The 16,800-nt window shown below is 43.3% G+C and overlaps 2 protein-coding genes across 2 annotated transcripts in view; one reads left to right on the top strand and one right to left on the bottom strand.

The window, feature by feature from the left end:
* Positions 1–10,933, top strand: part of VRK2 (VRK serine/threonine kinase 2) — a gene marked incomplete at both ends in the record, with an annotated part of 46,220 nt that extends 35,287 nt beyond the window's left edge. Inside the window, 5 exons of the mRNA XM_080615324.1 lie at positions 734–792; positions 3,078–3,259; positions 7,216–7,398; positions 7,712–7,876; positions 10,691–10,933. Coding sequence (XP_080471450.1) covers positions 734–792; positions 3,078–3,259; positions 7,216–7,398; positions 7,712–7,876; positions 10,691–10,933 — 832 coding nt within the window. The remainder of the gene's footprint in view (positions 1–733; positions 793–3,077; positions 3,260–7,215; positions 7,399–7,711; positions 7,877–10,690) is intronic.
* FANCL (FA complementation group L) overlaps positions 10,897–16,800 on the bottom strand; it is a gene marked incomplete at its 5' end in the record, with an annotated part of 28,147 nt that continues 22,243 nt past the window's right edge. Inside the window, 7 exons of the mRNA XM_080615325.1 lie at positions 10,897–11,029; positions 11,466–11,537; positions 12,100–12,216; positions 12,947–13,028; positions 13,119–13,164; positions 13,728–13,811; positions 15,752–15,902. Coding sequence (XP_080471451.1) covers positions 10,994–11,029; positions 11,466–11,537; positions 12,100–12,216; positions 12,947–13,028; positions 13,119–13,164; positions 13,728–13,811; positions 15,752–15,902 — 588 coding nt within the window. The 3' untranslated portion in view covers positions 10,897–10,993. The remainder of the gene's footprint in view (positions 11,030–11,465; positions 11,538–12,099; positions 12,217–12,946; positions 13,029–13,118; positions 13,165–13,727; positions 13,812–15,751; positions 15,903–16,800) is intronic.

The raw sequence follows: 16,800 nt of genomic DNA, 5'->3' as shown, positions 1-16,800 counted from the left end.
TCCTTTAATAGGATTAGCAGCCAGACTGAGGTGACAATTTCACTTTCTCAGGGCAGTGGGGTTTCTTGAGGTGGCCAGAGGCCTAGGAGATGCTCCTGGTTCATGCATACAGAAAGATGAGAGCTGCTGTTACTTCATTTGCTTTTAGGGTGTGATTGATTCTTAGCACCATCGTTCTTGGCTATTGCTGTTCCTAGGTAGATGGAAAGTATACCAGTGGCCATGCCCTTTGCTTTATTAAGAGCATGGAGCTTGAGGTCAGTTAACATCCCTCTCCCCTTTCAGCCCTGTCAGGCCTGCTTGTAATTTTGACAGCCATCACCCAGGAGCTGCGTGGCAGAAAGGAGCTGATGCCAAATGACTTGTAGGCAGACCGGTACTGCCTCTTAAATTCCAAGATACAGACATTAATCACTGAGCTGAAATCAGAACAAGCCATTTCAGCTCCAAGGATGCTGCTTTATCTGTTTAGAAAGCTTAAAACAGCTGCAAAGAAAAACTTCATGTTAAAGTGCAGACTGTAAGCCCATCTCGGTGAAATCAGCAGTCTCCAAAGAGTTAAAGCTATAGCTGGTAAAAGGAGATTTTTGTTTTAAAAGCAGCACTGTGAATCATTAGCTATCCCGGAGGTCCACTCCGCTTGGAATTGAGACTTGCTGTCTTCCTAAATCCCAAATGAAGAATCACCTGCTCCAAAACCACATTAAATTGTTGCACTCTCCTGTTGTTTCAGACTTATGGATGAGCTCCCAGATTCAGTGATGGAATGGGATTCTTCTGGAAGCAGCTGTCGTAAGTATACTTGCACTATGTACCACATAGCTCTTTAGCCTGTTACAGAAAGTACTTCAGGGTCTTCCTGTGTTTGGGGGATGAAGACTTAAGTAGAGTAAAAGTAACACAAAGTTAACAAAGTCCTCACTTATATCAATTGCAAAGGTTTGCATCTTAAAGCCTGAGTTGGTGCAGTATGACCAGTCATAGGGCAAACTGTCGTGTGCAAGCAGAAGTCATCCTTGAACCAACCTCTTCCCATCAAGCCTGTGTGCACCACTCTTACCCATACCTAGCCAAGAGAAGGATTCAGCCTGCACTATCTATATTTAGCTTGCTGGTAGGAGATGCTTGGAATGCTTCACAGGAACTTTTTCTGCTGCTTCCCCGCATTATCCCATAAACAAGCACTAAGGAGATGAAATAGGCATTGAGGGCTGTGTTTTCAACCCTAGTGTGAGGTCGTATAAAAAGCTTCATCAGTCTCATCTGTGGTGTGTGCCATAGAGTGACGTAACTTGAGACCTCACTTGGAGCATTGTGTGCAGTTCTGGTGTCCTCAACATAAAAAGGACATGGAACTGTTGGAACAAGTCCAGAGGAGGCCACGAGGATGATCAGAGGCTGGAGCACCTCCCGTATGAAGATAGGCTGAGAGAGTTGGGGCTGTTCAGCCTGGAGAAGAGAAGGCTGCGTGGAGACCTCAGAGCAGCCTTCCAGTATCTGGAGGGGGCCTACATGGATGCTGGGGATGGACTTTTCACTAGGGACTGTAGTGACAGGACAAGGGGTAACGGGTTCAAACTTAAACAGGGAAAGTTTAGATTGGATATAAGGAGGAAGTTCTTTACTGAGAGGGTGGTGAGGCACTGGAATGGGTTGCCCAGGGAGGTTGTGAATGCTCCATCCCTGGTGGTGTTCAAGGCCAGGTTGGATGAGGCCTTGTGTGTCATGGTTTAGTGTGAGGTGTCCCTGCCCATGACAAGGGGGTTGGAACTGGATGATCTTAAGGTCCTTTCCAACCCTAACTATTCTATGATTCTAAAAGGGACCTCAGCCATGTGTAATTCCAGATGTGAGGGAGCAGTGCCTATCTTAGAAGCAGAAGTAGCTGTTAATATGTTAGTATGTTAGTATGGAAATAGTAAGCAACTGTCTACAAAAGGTTGGTTGCTCAGTATTCAGAGTTTGAAAAAGCAAGTGGATGGATGGTTTGTCTTGTTCTTCCTTCACTGAAATACAGAAGTATTTCAGGGAAAATCCCCAACTTCCTTCAAAGGTCACTGTCTCTTTGTGATTTATTCACTTATTTTCTCAGCATTTCTGTATTGGAATTATTGGAACACATCATCTATCACATAAAATATATCCATGATGTGCATATGTATTTAATAAATCTTTACTTCTGGGATTTACCAGATGCTAATGCCTGGTGTAGTTCTCCAGTCTTAGGATACATGTGGGTCTTCAACTGAAAGACAAGTTTGCTTCCTCCCGGTATGTTTCTCCTACCAGCATTATTTCTGCCCATTCATAGAATCACAGAATCCCAGACTGGTTTGGGTTGGAAAGGACTTTAAGATCATCCAGTTCCAACCCCCCTGCTATGGGCAGGGACACCTCACACTAGACCATGTCACCCAAGGCTCTGTCCATCCTGGCCTTGAACACTGGCAGGGTTGGAGCATTTACCACTTCTCTGGGCAATCTGTGCCAGTGCCTCACGACTCTCAGTAAAGAAGTTCTCCCTTATCTGTAACCTGAATGGCCTCCGCTTCTAGAGCCATTTGGTAATGACAGCAAGATAATGCTGCTGCTTTAGGATGCAGTGTCAAAACCAGTGTTTTTCCAAGTATCAGAAGTAAAAACCAAAACCTGTTTTTTTTCCAAAGCATTTGAAGTACAATATCTATGCAGATTAAAAGTGCTGTTGACAGTAGTTAATATTTAAAGGAGTATTACGATCTATCAAATATAAAATGCTTCTATTTTACACACAACTATCAATATTGATAAAGTATTTTGATTAATTTTTATCCTTGGATAACTTTTGGTGCTACATGAATTAATACATGACAAGACACAGGCCTTAAGGGTTTCCTTGTTTATCCATAAGGGTTACCTTGTTTATCCAAGTCTATCTTTTCCTTTCTCATCCAAACAAGATCAGATGTTGTCAGGTCTGTGTTCTGAGTGGTGTCATCCCATTTCCAGTGTAGGATTTGCATCCATTTTGGCATGAAATTCTTTCTGAAGTTCTATGTCCACACCAAGTGAACTGTACATTAAAATATGCTCCACAGGTGAACTCTCCAAGTTCTTGGCATGTGTTTATAGCTTAGCATATGATGAGAAGCCAAAGTATCAAGTGCTCAAGAAAATCCTGCTGGATGGACTGGAGTCAAGTGGAATTCGCTACGATGGCCCTCTGGAATTTTCCGCTGCAGCGTGCACAAGGAATCACAGTGCTCCTAAAGTGTCCAAAGTAAGGCAGGCAGGTCTGGGATTATTTCTGACATCTCCTGTTTGATTGTTGCCTTTTCTTTTGTAGGAGAGGAAATAGGTTAAGGTCTCAAAATGAGACTGACACAGCAGTTCTTTTGCCTTAAATACACCATGTTTGTTAATTCCTGTTTCCCCTGGCTTTGCTAAAATGTGGGATGGCAACCCTTAAGGAGGAAGAACTGTCATGAGTCCTTTTGACCTACAGCCTCTTGCTTCAAAGCGGTAGGTCTGTGGAGAATGATTTACTTTCAGGATAATGGGGAAGTCAAGGACTTTGTTCGCTAACATCTTGAAGACGAGCCCGAATGCCAGGTTTTTCCTTCGCTCCAGATTAAAAGCAAAGTTACCTTTATTAGTGAAAGCATTTAATTCATTTTCTCCCTTTCAAACCGTTCTTTGTCATTTGCCTTCACCCTCCTGCAGCCACTGATGGGGAGGAGGCATTATCCTAGGGTTTAACTGTGCTATTGGTATGCAGCGCTACGTGATGCGCTGACACTGAATTGGAAAGTGGCAGCTATCGTGTTCTATTTTCCTCTTGTGCTTTTAAGTCTGAAACTATGTGGTTAATAAAGCTGTGCTTTAATAAAGGGAGATAGAGGTAATTAACAATCTTACTGGACTTGCTGTGAAATGTCAGTCCCGTCATACCTCTGCCTGGAAACCCCCTGTATGCAAGAGCCCTGCTCCTGTCTCAGCTACGTGGGCGATAAGGCAGGGTCAGGGTCCTGTTCCTTCTTAATATTTCTGATGAACTTTGGACCATCACAAGCGTACGTGAGCCAAGAATGCAGGATGCAAACTAATGTGACTGATCGGCTGCAAGATGAATGGTGATTCAAGTATCAGTGCACAGATGGTTCTGATTTGCTGAGTTTTGTAGCTGCTGCAACTGAAGACATAAAATATCCTTCTAGTCATAAATTAGCTCTTTGGAAGCAAAACCTTGGCACCAGAGCTTTACAACCTTCAATTAGTAGGGAAAGAAGTATTTGAATGACTGTGGTATTGACATCTGTAGGCCTGCATAGTAATCATTCCTAATAGAAGAGAATATCTGTTTGAGGGGGTTTTGCATGGCTAATTAACCACCAGTGAGAATATGTAATTTTTTCATGATCTCCTGATTGTCACCTTTCTCTCATGATACAATTACATTTTATTGTAGCAAGTGCCTCACAAACCAATTGTCAGCACTATTTACGTATGATGGGAGGCAGAACAAAAGTTCATGTTTAATAAAAAGCCACCGGGTTTTGATCTTGGTAATTACACAGACTTATTTGAGCAATTTTATTGACTTTTCTGGGTTTATCACTTGTAGGTTTACTTTTAACAAGCCCAAAAGCTGTTTCAGGGACATTATTTCTCTTGTTCTGATGGTGACCACTTTGTCCTCACTGATTTGAGAAGCTTTAAATAAAGTTTGCGCTGTTTTCTGAACAGAACTGAGGTATCAGCCAGCAGTGACCCCATCCCCAGCTGATCCTCCTGGATCTCCGCTTCATAGGAGGCTTTGATTTCTTAGTCAGATGCTGAATAGTCAATCTGTTTTCTTCTTATTGCCTGCCCTAAGACGTGACAGTGCTTTCAGAAAAGATGATCCTGACCTTCCAGCCTGTAAAAGCTGCTGTAGCTCTTGCTATTTGCAAGTGCACAACCCCACTACAAAACCCGTGCATGCGGAGTGTCAGCGATCAGCGCTCTTGCACTGTAGGACTAAGCGGAATTGGTTTTGATGGCCAAGAACAAGATCAGAGACAGAGTGTGTCTGCATATTACTAAATCCTGGCACCTGTCATCACTGCTTCAGAGCAACGTTTAATGCTGAGTGTCTTGCTCCTCAGCACAGTAGTGCTGCTCCAGCCATCACCTATTTTTCACTTGAGTGTGTTTCTTCAGCCAGTTCTGCCACTTATGTGCACACGTTTCCTGTAACATCCACTGCAAAACAGCTGCAGAGAGATTTCTAGGGTTATTCCAAGGACTTCAGGAGTACTTAAATACAAGTAGGGAGAGCAGAGAACTGAACTTTGTCTAAATTTACTACTGTGTGCAGAAAATCCTGTTTTTCAGGCTGTCGAGGATAGCCAAGGCCTGGTACACTCTGGCACTGCAGCCCTGACAAAGTGTTCGATGACAGGCAGGCACTTCCCACTGCCTCTCTTCTCAGCACTGTCTGTAGTTATCCTTGGTCTGACTCTTTTCATCTCTGCGTTCCCTTTCCACCTCTCCTTTTATTCACCAAACACTTCTCCCATTAAAGAAGCAACCTCAGAATAGTGGGAGCCACTACAAACAATCCCCTGTCTCCTCACTTCTTGCTTATGAGCAGAATCTGCCTCCAGGTGACCTGTCAAATCCACCTGTACCAGTGTGGTACACAGGGAAGAGGTGATTTGGGGTTAATTCCCTTCTGAACACCAGTAAACACCCATAAATACCAATAAGGGGATCTTGTAGCACAAGCTGCTTGAAGGAGATGTGAATAGGAATTGCTACAGAACATGAGTCTTCAGATGCAGCTCCCTGTATATAGCACATGAATCTAATCTCGAGGTGACATAAAAAGGGTAGCAGCGCCTACGTCCTGGCTCTTTGTTCCAATCATACAGCAAACATAGGTGATAAAATATTAATTGCATTAATTATCAAACTTGTTTTCCCCAGTTTTTGGCACTGGATAAATATTTTCAGCATTTTCACCTGCAGTGGAAGCGTTGGCATTAGGGCCAGCTGAAGTGTGGTGAGGCCAGCTGAGTGCTTGCTGCAGTTTGTAGATCTGATAGTGAAAATTAATGGCTTGTCATTTATATTAGATGGGAATATGGCAATTTTTAGGGATAAAACATATGTATTTTCACTAGTGCTGTAAGCCCTGCTCTGAAAGTGATGCTGTCACTTGGGGTATGTGTGTACATTGTGAAGACACCAGAGCTGTCAGCAAGATGAGCTGTTCCGGCTCGGTGCAGTGACACAAGCAGCTTGGGTCCCTGCATTCAGGTAGGGGTCAGTGTGGCACTGAGACTCCCCTGGCATCTCCATTTCTGAGGCCAGCTGCAGTGTTAGGTCCTGAGGTAGCCCAAAACTAGCGTGAGTTGTTGTTCAGATACACCTTCATGTCACTGAACACGAGTGATTTTCACAGAGCAGAACTATGGTTTATGTTCTTAAAAGGTGTTTTGGATTAAGCAATACAAGAAGTGCCTACTGGCACTTCTAATGGTGCTCTGTTTGTGCAGGTTCTGTCTCCTGCATGTATTTCATTTGCAGTACAGAAAAGCAGCTCATTATTTCAAGTGCTGTATTCGGATCCAGCTGCTGCAGAGGCCCATACGCAAACGTTACAGTTAGAGGGTTGTTGGTGTGCCAGAAGTACCAAAGGCATGTGACATACAGCCTGTGTTTTGGCTACGTTTGTCTTCCAAGACACAAAAGCCAAACCAGGCATCATTTGATACTTACTGCTTCAAGCAACGCTGGAAAAAGCTTGTGTTAACCCAAGCAACTATTTACTGCGTGTTCCTCACTTACATCTTTGGGAATATAACCCTTCACTCTGAAATTAGATTACCAGAGTCAGAAGACTTCATGGTTATCTTGCTTTGAGGGCTTTGGCCACTCAGTCCAGTGGCATGAAATGCCTCCAGCTCTACTTGTCAATGAATCAGTAGCCTCCTGACTTCATCCCCAGTGAAGGTTGCTAGTGAATGGTCTGAAATCCATACCTGAGGTTTATTTTAGAGCATCCTTTCCAAATTCCAACTTTGTGCTGTTCAAAGAAGGCATTTATTGATAATGAAAATGCCGAAAACAATTCTTTTGAGAGATGAAAGCTTTCTCCTATTCTCTGTTCTCAGTACTAAAGCTGGAACACTTTTCCTTCTGAAACACTGACTTTTGTAACATACAAACCTGTTTACTGTCCATCAGCAGGTTCGCTTACCAAAGCCTAAACCAAAACCAGTTCAGCAGAAGCAAAAGAAGATGGAAGGTGAGGAATATGAGGAATACGTCTGCCAAAACAAAGCCTGTGCTGGGGCAACAAACAAACACCCCCACAGTGAAGAAAAGCCAAGTAGATTAAACAGGATGCTTCACCAAACAGAGCCTCAGCAGGTGAGGATTTGGGCACTGCAGTGATGTGTGGCACCTCCTGGAGCTCCTTTAGCAACATGTCTACCTTTTGGGGTGGGCAAGGAAGAGGAGTGCTTGAAAAGAGCCACGTGCTCTGTCCTAGGCTCCAGAAGGTGGCAACTGCTTCCTGGCTCCTGTTAGTCCAAACATAAAACTCTGAGTTTCTTGTGAGCACAAAGAGTAAGTGCAGTCAGAGCACTGCTCACACCTGACAGGTCCAAGTAGCAGGATGGTACCTGTGGTAGCTGAACATTACTGAACCCAGCATACAGAATTGCTGCGTGTGCTTCAACAGGGTCCCTTACTGAAGCCTTCCCTGGAACCGGTGCCACAGAAGCAAAACAAGGTGAAGGAGGAAGAACCCAACGGGCTGAGCAGGCCCCGTGCTCGGGTGACCCGCCAGCACTTCCAGCCTGAGGAGAGGCCACTCACGATTCAGGAGCCCAGCCGGGCACAGAAGGTGAGGGTTTGATGGTCCCTGACAACAGGCACAGCACCCTGAACATGAGGAGTTTCAGACAAAACTAACCTCACACCACTCAAACTGAGCCCAAACTCAATGTGTACAAAGTAGACATTGGCTACAAACACTCAAAGTTTGGGTACAGTTGCTTGGTCCTGCTATAAGGAAACTTAATATTCTAGTTTCTCTATAGTTTGGTTGTAAAGTGCTGCCCTGTGAGTAGTGTGCAGATAGAAGTGTTGGGAAATGAGAGCCTCCCTTTGTTTTCTTGGTAGAATCTTACTGCAGCAGTTTCCTTCATAGTGGAAAACTTCATAGCACTCTTCAAGTATGTTCTTAAATTCTCACTTCTTAAGCTGAGGATTTTAGCAGTTAACTAACTCACCTCATATATTCCTGGTAATTTACCACATAAAAGGAAGAGTTGAATGGATGTGTTCAGTCTTACTCTGCAGCTGTACATGAAAAAGTTGATGAAAGAAGTTAATCAAGGTTTAGTAAAACTAATGCAGAACGAAGCATGTGTTGGTAATCACCCTGTGCTGCTTCTGTGGAGTTAAATGTGTGTTGTAACAAAGGGATGCTCCTCTGGGGTTCTTTCAGACAGAAAAATAGCTTGTGAAATGCAGCCGATTGCTGATAAGCACAAAAATGCACCTTTAAAGAGAGCTTTATGATTAATGCACAATTCTTTGCTTCAAGCAGTTTGCTGGTCACTGCCTGGAGTCTCCAGTACAAGCTGGGAGAGGGAAGCAGGAAAAGCCCAGCTGTACCCGAGAGCGTCAGGCAGTCAAGTGGTGAGCAGAGCGGGGTCTGGAGATGTGCTGACAGCAAGGTAGCCAAGAGACCTGACACAGCAGTGACTCAGAGTTAACACATACAGCTTTGCAATAGATATTCCAGTGCTACTTCCCAGTCCTCAAGTGGACTATAGTCCTAAGAAAGATGTAGATACGGAAAAGGAGCCAGATCTAGGTTTCCAGCATGACATAGGGAAGAAAAAGAGCTGGTGTAACTTCCCCTGTTCAGTACAATAGCAAGCATATAGTAAGTATGGGTTGTAGATCTTGACTCCAATGAGTAACTCCAGGCTTTGGGTTTCCCCCATAGGGTTTGGTATTTATATTGTATTTGTAGCTTTATTTAGTCTTTATGAAGGAAAAGCTGCTGTTCCAATCTGATTAATAAAGCTGCATCTGTGTAGAGCCGTTCTGTGGTACTGAATATTATGAATAAGATAGGAGAGTTAAAATGGATGTCAGGTAACATTTAAGATATTCAAATGGGGAAGGAAAAAAGGCAGGATTGCATTAGTTATGTTTTGCAGACTCCTCTCCCTTCCTTTCATAATTGAGGAGATTGGTAAAGCAGGGCTATATAGGACAGTGTAGAGAACTGAGGTTGGGAAAATTCAGGATTCAGCTACAAAGCAGGGAAAAACCCACCAGTTCATGCAGGAGCTGGAGGGTGAAGCTGACAAGTGTCCTGCAGAGAGCAATGCCACACACCTCTGCCAGGCAGCTGTGGAGCAGGTAACTGTAGCTACCATGCTCTGACTCAGACACCAAGATGGGATGGTGCCCCTGGTGCAACTAAAGGTATGAATAGAGAACGTGGAGGGGGAGTTCTCTTCCTCCCTGGTTTATCTCTGGGGAAGAACAGGCAAATTCCACATAGCTGGGGCTGCTGGAAAGCAGTTATAGTCTAGGTATAAATTAAAACAAGAAATATTGTTTCTGGAAGGGGAACACTTGACTGCGAGGAGGAGGAGGACAAGAAGGGTAGGACACTTGTGAGATGAACTGGGAAAGACAGAATGAGGAAGACAAGTAATATCTATTATAATGATATATCTTTATAATTAACATCTATTAATTAAAACAATATGGAAACAACATAAAGCAGAGAAGAAAAATAACCTATGAGCTGCCTTTACGGTGGGTGTACTAGTGTCTATCAGATGGGGCCCATATTTAATTAAAAGAAAAAGAACAGATATGTCTGTCAGTAATTTGAAAGAGGAATAAAACAGGAAGGCAGGAAATTTTATATTAGAAAGATGCAATTTAGGTTATGAATTGAAGAAAATCCTATTGCTGAGGTTGAAATTGTGGGCTGTATTGCTAAAAAATACCCTATTGTGAATGGGAAAGGAAATCAAAGCTGAAAGTTTTGCTGAGGGACAGAGGAAAAAATGGTTAAGTCTGGGATGTGTGAGGGACACATTCCTTTCTGGTAGATTTCCTTTCCTCCCAGAAAGGAGATCTAAAAGGGTAAGCTAAGGATGACATTACTTCTGGAGACCTAAAATCCCCCAGCCGCCCCTCAACCAACTAGAACTGACCCCACATAAATACTACATAGTCATGCTGTCTGTATAAATCACAGGCTTGGCTTCACCATGAAAGGCAAAACCTACACAAACTAAAACAGCAAATCAGACTTCAAACTCAGGTTGAAGGTTTCCAGGCTAAAGCTTTATTAGGCAGGAACACTAATAAAAAGTGTAGTTTTACATTACATATTTAAACACTAAAGACTTAAATATTCACTGTTTTGGGAACAAGTTAGAGAAGGATTTCAGCTGTTGACTTCAGTAAAATATAGAGGATGGCTCTGGAGAAGGTGTTCAATCATACCTGATGTTATACACTTAATATACAATATACTTCTACCTAGAAATGCCAGAGCTGAGGCTTTGTAAGACTGGTATTGCTTCCTTTAGGATAACTGGATGTCCTCTTTGATATCCTTGTTTTTCTGATTCACATCTTGATATCATATGTAATTATTACTATTTTTTCCCTGCAGAAAGACCCTGCAAGAGAATTGCCCCCATTCACCCCCCAAGCACTATTCTCAGAGTCCAGAAAGGAACACGATCAACTCTTAACTGTGGATTACCCACTGCCATGGCAAGAAACTGGTTCTGACTTCACTTGTCCTTCTCTTCCTACTGTATTTAGGCTTGCATTTACTGACAGAACGTACCATTACGCTACAGCAATACTTGTACTCCTGCTACTGATAGTACTTTCCTTGTATTTTCTTTGATGGCAAGATCTTGGGGGCTTCAGTGCACGAGTGGTGGTGCTCCCATCACACAGTTTCTTCTCAGAGTTTCTTCATTGAAGATTTCAATGTCAGTGGCTTGAAAAAGATGTTTAAATAACCCTGTCAATACAGATCCTTCCCGGGTAAGTTCTGCACTCCATAGTTACACATACACTGAACCATTTGAACAAGGCTCCTCTGTGTTACAAGTGGTAGGATTCCTTTTTGCTTTATTTTTGAAACTGGACCTTTGCTACAGCAATATTAGAAATGTATCATGAAATACAACGGGGTGTGAGGCTCAGTTACTGACACCGGTGTGTTGGTAACTTGTACTGTTTCAGCAAACCTTTGGTTAAATCCTGATGCATTAAATGTGTGGGAATTTAGTTTTCCTCTCTTTATTCCACAGTATAAAGGGAAGATCATAGCCACAAATTCCATTTTAGAAAAATCTTTGTTACTGGTTTTGCCTGTATCTGAGCTACCACTCGTGGTTTAGTTCAGTCACTCATTTTTTGGCTTTCCTTACCTTATTACAATATGGACATTCACCAAAGATGACATTAAAGCTCTGTCTGCTTGAAGGAAGACCTTGTAGCCACTGCAACACAAGTAAGTGGATTAAAATTCACATTTGTTTCTTATCAAATTTAAGAACTACCTATTACTGGGGATTTCTCCCAAACAGAGTTCATGGTGTGTGTCAAGGCAGAGTCTGTGTGAGCACAAAGTGAGGCAGGTTCCCCTCCACAGACAGCTTATGCCTGATGTGTGGGTTACAAGATGAGAGAGAGGCTTTGGACAAGGGCCTGTAGGGACAGGCCAAGGGGAAATGGCTTTAACCTGACAGAGGGGAGACTGAGATGAGCTCCTAGGCAGAAGCTCTTCCCTGTGAGGGGGCTGAGGCGCTGGCACAGGGTGCCCAGAGAAGCTGTGGCTGCCCCATCCCTGGCAGTGCTCAAGGCAAAGTTGGATGAGGCTTGGAGCATCCTGCTCTAGTGGAAGGTGTCCCAACCCAAACCATTCTGTGGCTCTGTGATTCAAAGAGGCTGTGATGGTTGTAACGCTCATTCAAGGACGTTGCTGCTTCTGAAATTCAAGTGGGCAACACTTGCTTTCCAGAGTCTGACAGTCAATGAACAAAGTCTGTCCTGTTACTGTACCTCATACAGACAAGCCTGGTGGAAGGGTTGTCCACAGCGGGGGTCATCACACACTTGATCTGGAGTAGTGCCGTTGAGGCGATAAGCATAGCAGATTCCACAGTCCTTGGCAAAATCCTTACAATACAACATAGTTTAGCTTACAGGCCCCCCCAAAGGAAGAAACAGAGCTGGTAACACAGCCAACACGTTCATCTATTGGTCTCTGCTTTTGCAAATTTTGCTGTCAATCGGTATGTTTATACCCTTATGGCATAAACTGAGACTATTGAAGCCTTGTGCATCTAAAGCCAGGTTGTATTTTATCCCCTCACTGAATTACATCTACTTTGACAGGCATTTTCATACTCTGTTGTTTCTTTTTCCTCACACACAATGATTTGTCATTACATGTGAGCATCAGGCATAACCCTCAGTCAGATATTAATGTCAGAATTCCACAAGTGGAAGTGAAGCTGATAATCCAGTGTTGCAGTGCTATTTGGATGGCCTCTTGTCCCCCCTGAGCAGCTCCACCTCATTAGAACTTAAGTCATCAGCATCCATAACAGAATGTTTGGGTTTTCCACATCTCATTAGCTACTCTGGAACTTCCTCCTTCCCTTTTAATAGTGAAGCCTGTTATTAATGGCCTCACTGCTAGGAAGGCCACAGGGAAGTGAGCACCTCTAATCACAGGTTAACAAGCACTGACAGTTGTTGCTTGAAGTCCAGAAGTCCTTATGACAATATATTAATGCAATTACCTCTCCTTTAAGTCTCTTCTTTTTGCTGGCAGTTGTAAAGTGACCATTTAACTGTTACCTATTCAGGAATAGCGACTGATCATTACCAAAAAGCAACTTACACTTTTCTCTAACACAGCACGAGAGGGGAAATCGATTTCTAAGAGGTCTTTCAAGTTTTGTAATAAACTGATTTCTGGATCCCTGCAGGTAGGATTGAGAGAGAGAAAAGTCAACACAAGGAACAGCAAATTCCATTTCGGTTTCAAAGCTGTGCTATTTAAAAGTACTTACCACAAGTGCATGTTGTCGTTCAGCTTGGTTCTCAAGGGGTTAACCGCTGCAACACAATACATAACTCATTACATACCTTTAGCATCCCTTTTGCTTCCCTCCCTCAGATACCAGCACTGGAAGGGAAAGCATGGGCTGGGGTTTAATCACTTAAACTACATAAGTCAGTGACTGCTTTTAGTTTGGGGAATTCATTGCGCTATCATTTTAAATATCACACTGCTGAAGATAGGGTTGCATTACCTTTAAAAGTGGCAAAAAGCTGTGGGACACAGAGTAAAAGACTGAAGTATTTTCAAACACTATTAGGGCATATGCAGTGCTGTTACAATATGAACATGATGGGTAATCTGTAGGACACAGGGAACTGTGCTTGGAAAGCACTGGAAAACCAGCATCACCTGCAGAGCAAACCAGCGTGCTGTGGATTTAGGCTGTTAAACCCCCAGCATCCACTGTGTAAAACCCTTCTCCACACCCATTCAGCTCAATTCCCAGCTCTGTGTAAGTACAGTCTACCCCAGGAGTCTGCCACAGCTTAGACCAGTGCGTGCTCAGCAGAGATGGGATTCTGGAAGAGAAACCAGCAGTGCAGGTCTGTGTTCTTACCGTGATCTGCTCCGAGGAAGTAGCACTCCGGGAGCATGGCTGGGTGCCGAGGATCCACCTCCACACTCACAGAGACGTTGTTCCCTACAGACAGCACAAGAGTCACTGGGTGCTTTGCTTGACAGGCAAGTGTTCGTGTCAAAAATGGGAACATAACCTTTCTTTAGGAGCAGTTTTAAATGGCTTCATTTAATGGGTTCAAACTGAAATGGGAAGTTCATGTTAGATATAAGGAAGAAGCTCTTCCCTGTGAGGGTGCTGAGACGCTGGCACAGGGTGCCCAGAGAAGCTGTGGCTGCCCCATCCCTGGCAGTGTTTAAGGCCAGGTTGGACACAGGGGCTTGGAGCAAGCTGCTCTAGCAGAAGGTGTCCCTGCCCGTGGCAGGGGTTGGAGCTGGATGAGCTGTAAGGTCCCTTCAACCCAAACTATTCTGTGATTCTATGATTGTTTTAATTCAGACTCATTTTCGTTACACTAAATAATAACAGTTGGTAGGTATCTCAGTTAACTGTACAAAGTATCAGTCTCTATAGGAGATATTTACATTTCAATGAGCTGTAATTAAAAATAGCAACCGATCAAAAAAAAAAAAAACCTGCCAGTCTTGAAATTCTTTAGGTCTTAACCTTAGCACTTTGACCTGTTTCTGACTGATCAAACTCAAGCTAGATGAGAATCCTGTTGAAATCTTGGTAGAGATGTAATTGTTATTAATTCATTATCTTTTACAGGCAAAAAGAGAAGCCTAAAACCAATTTTAAGCAGTAGAAGTCAGTCCCCTCTGCAGCACACACACTCAGTGATGCACTCATTGATGGAGTGAACAATGGCTTACTTCTGAAATGGCAAATGTTCTTGCACAAGGTGTCCCCTCACCCTCGGAAGGGCTGTTATTCCTAAGGGGTAAACAGCTCAAAAATGGTCTGGATCCAGGTTCAAAACCTCACGGCAAATTCTCCTCTCAATAAAACCAGGTGAAGGCCAATGTTCTTTTATCATTAAGAGGTACGTGAGGCTTCCCCTCCCTGAAGACACTGGAATGAATGAAATCCAAGCTCAGTCCTAACCAAAGACTGTGTGACTGATGACAAAGGGCTCCCAGAGTCCATAGTGCCCTCTCCTGAATTCCTCTGAGGTGCCTCCTGAGGCTTTTCCTTAGTCTGTGTCAAGATACAATGGATCCAAGACAAAGCCAGGCACAGAAAAGCGGTGTCCAACCCATGGCTGCTGAACCTTTCCTTTCCTATCCCTTCTTCTGTCCCTGGGGATGGAGCAGCTTCAGCACCCCGTTGGCTCCGTTCCTTCCTCACAGCTCAGGTCTGCTTCGGCCCATTGTGTGTTCTCAGATTTCTCCAATATCCTCTTGGTGTTTTGGATTTAAGCTAAAAATCAGAACTCTTCTTTCAAAAGTAACATTTCCCTCCCATCTCTACCCTCTGACAGTAGCAAGCTTCGCCTTTGCCATTAGAAGCCTCCTTATCCCATAGATACTCAGACCTTAAATGCCAGTCATCAGCATCTGAATCGAACAGTTAACAGTGTAAGCCTCCAATCTCCTCTCTTCTCCCACTTCTTTGTCCTTTTCACTTGCCTCTTTTAACCCCCTTTTCTCCCTTTTGACTGCACTCTGACACTCTTTTCTCTCTTCCAGGACAGGATCAACCTAAAGCAATGGTCTGTGAATGAGATAAGGGCTTCATCTGAGCTGATTTTTCTTACAAATACAGGTTTTTCTAGAGTTCTCCTGCACAGCCTCAGTTTCTGACAGGTCCATGTTTGTAATTTACAAACACACACTGTTTTCCTGTAGAAACTTAGGTTTTCTGTAGCACCATAAAGCTGTAATTAATATCCTAAACCAGGTTGGCCATTCTGTGGCAGGGTCATTTAACACACAAAAGAAGACAGAGCTTCCTTTCATTTTCCTAACTCCCAGAAACACCATCTGATTAGATCAGTAAAGCAAACAGCATCCCGAGCTTCACCCCTCAAATCCATCACATTCCTTTAAAGCTTTCCATACCTATAGCGATTCTTCTTCTTGTAGCACTCCGTGTGGGATTTTCTGGCTCCAGCACCCATGTCTTCTCATCTATTTCATCCATGGCATCCCAGAATTCTTTCAGTGATTCCAGTGCCACCAGGAACTGATTATAAATGTCCAGTAAGGAACTCTAAGAAAAGAAGTTAAAACTAATTTCATATGGTTCTCACCTACAGCCATATCTATAATGGGTATGGATCTAGGTGATCTTTAAGGTCCCTCCCCATCCAAACCGTTCTATGATTCCATGATTCTATATCCATGAAAACCAAACTGCAGGTGATGTAAGAAGTGTTAAGATCAGGGGTGTATCCATTTGTATTGTGGCAGCATACAACTTGGAACCTCACAGGTTTTCTAATTGAAACTATACTGTGTTCCAAGTACAAACACGTACTCCAGGTGGTTGTAATGTGATGCACATACACCAGACCTGGAACTGACAGTGGTTTATACTCCTTGGAAAACCAGTAGCTATCGATTTGTATTGTAACTTGTAACAAACTACAGTAAAATGAAAGTAAAAATCCTCATTGTCTACTATTAAGCGTCTCACATTCAGCTCCTTCTCTCTCTGCTTCAGGTGAGCAACAGGGTGGTGGTACCATATATAAATACACAGAAATACCCACATAACTAAAGTAGCTGATTCATTTTTTAGACTCTGAAATGCAGCTTAGCAGTGTCATAATTAGCTCAAAATTAAGCAGTACAGAAACAGGTACTTAACATTAGGTTTTAAACCATGTAAATAGGGTAAGAGAAGGAGAAACTGTCTCCTAATCAGAGGATTACACTCGAGGGATTTCAGTATTTGAGAGTGGATTAGATGGAATCAGAAAGATCTGTCATTGTACAGGACAACACAGAGAACAGCAATGCCAAAGAGGTGTCCTGGCGACCACTGAGCACAGAAGCAGTAACTGTTCCTACAGGGAAGGGCTTCTGCAAGTAAAGCAAATGCTGGGCAGCCAAATTAACACCTTGCCAAAGGCAGGGACCACAGGGTATAAACCTGAATTTAGGGA

This window comes from Psittacula echo (assembly GCF_963264785.1).
Source record: "Psittacula echo genome assembly, chromosome: 4".
NCBI lineage: Eukaryota > Metazoa > Chordata > Aves > Psittaciformes > Psittacidae > Psittacula > Psittacula echo.
The sequence above is the reverse complement of the archived record's forward strand: the minus strand, read 5'-3'. Positions and strand labels throughout refer to the sequence as shown.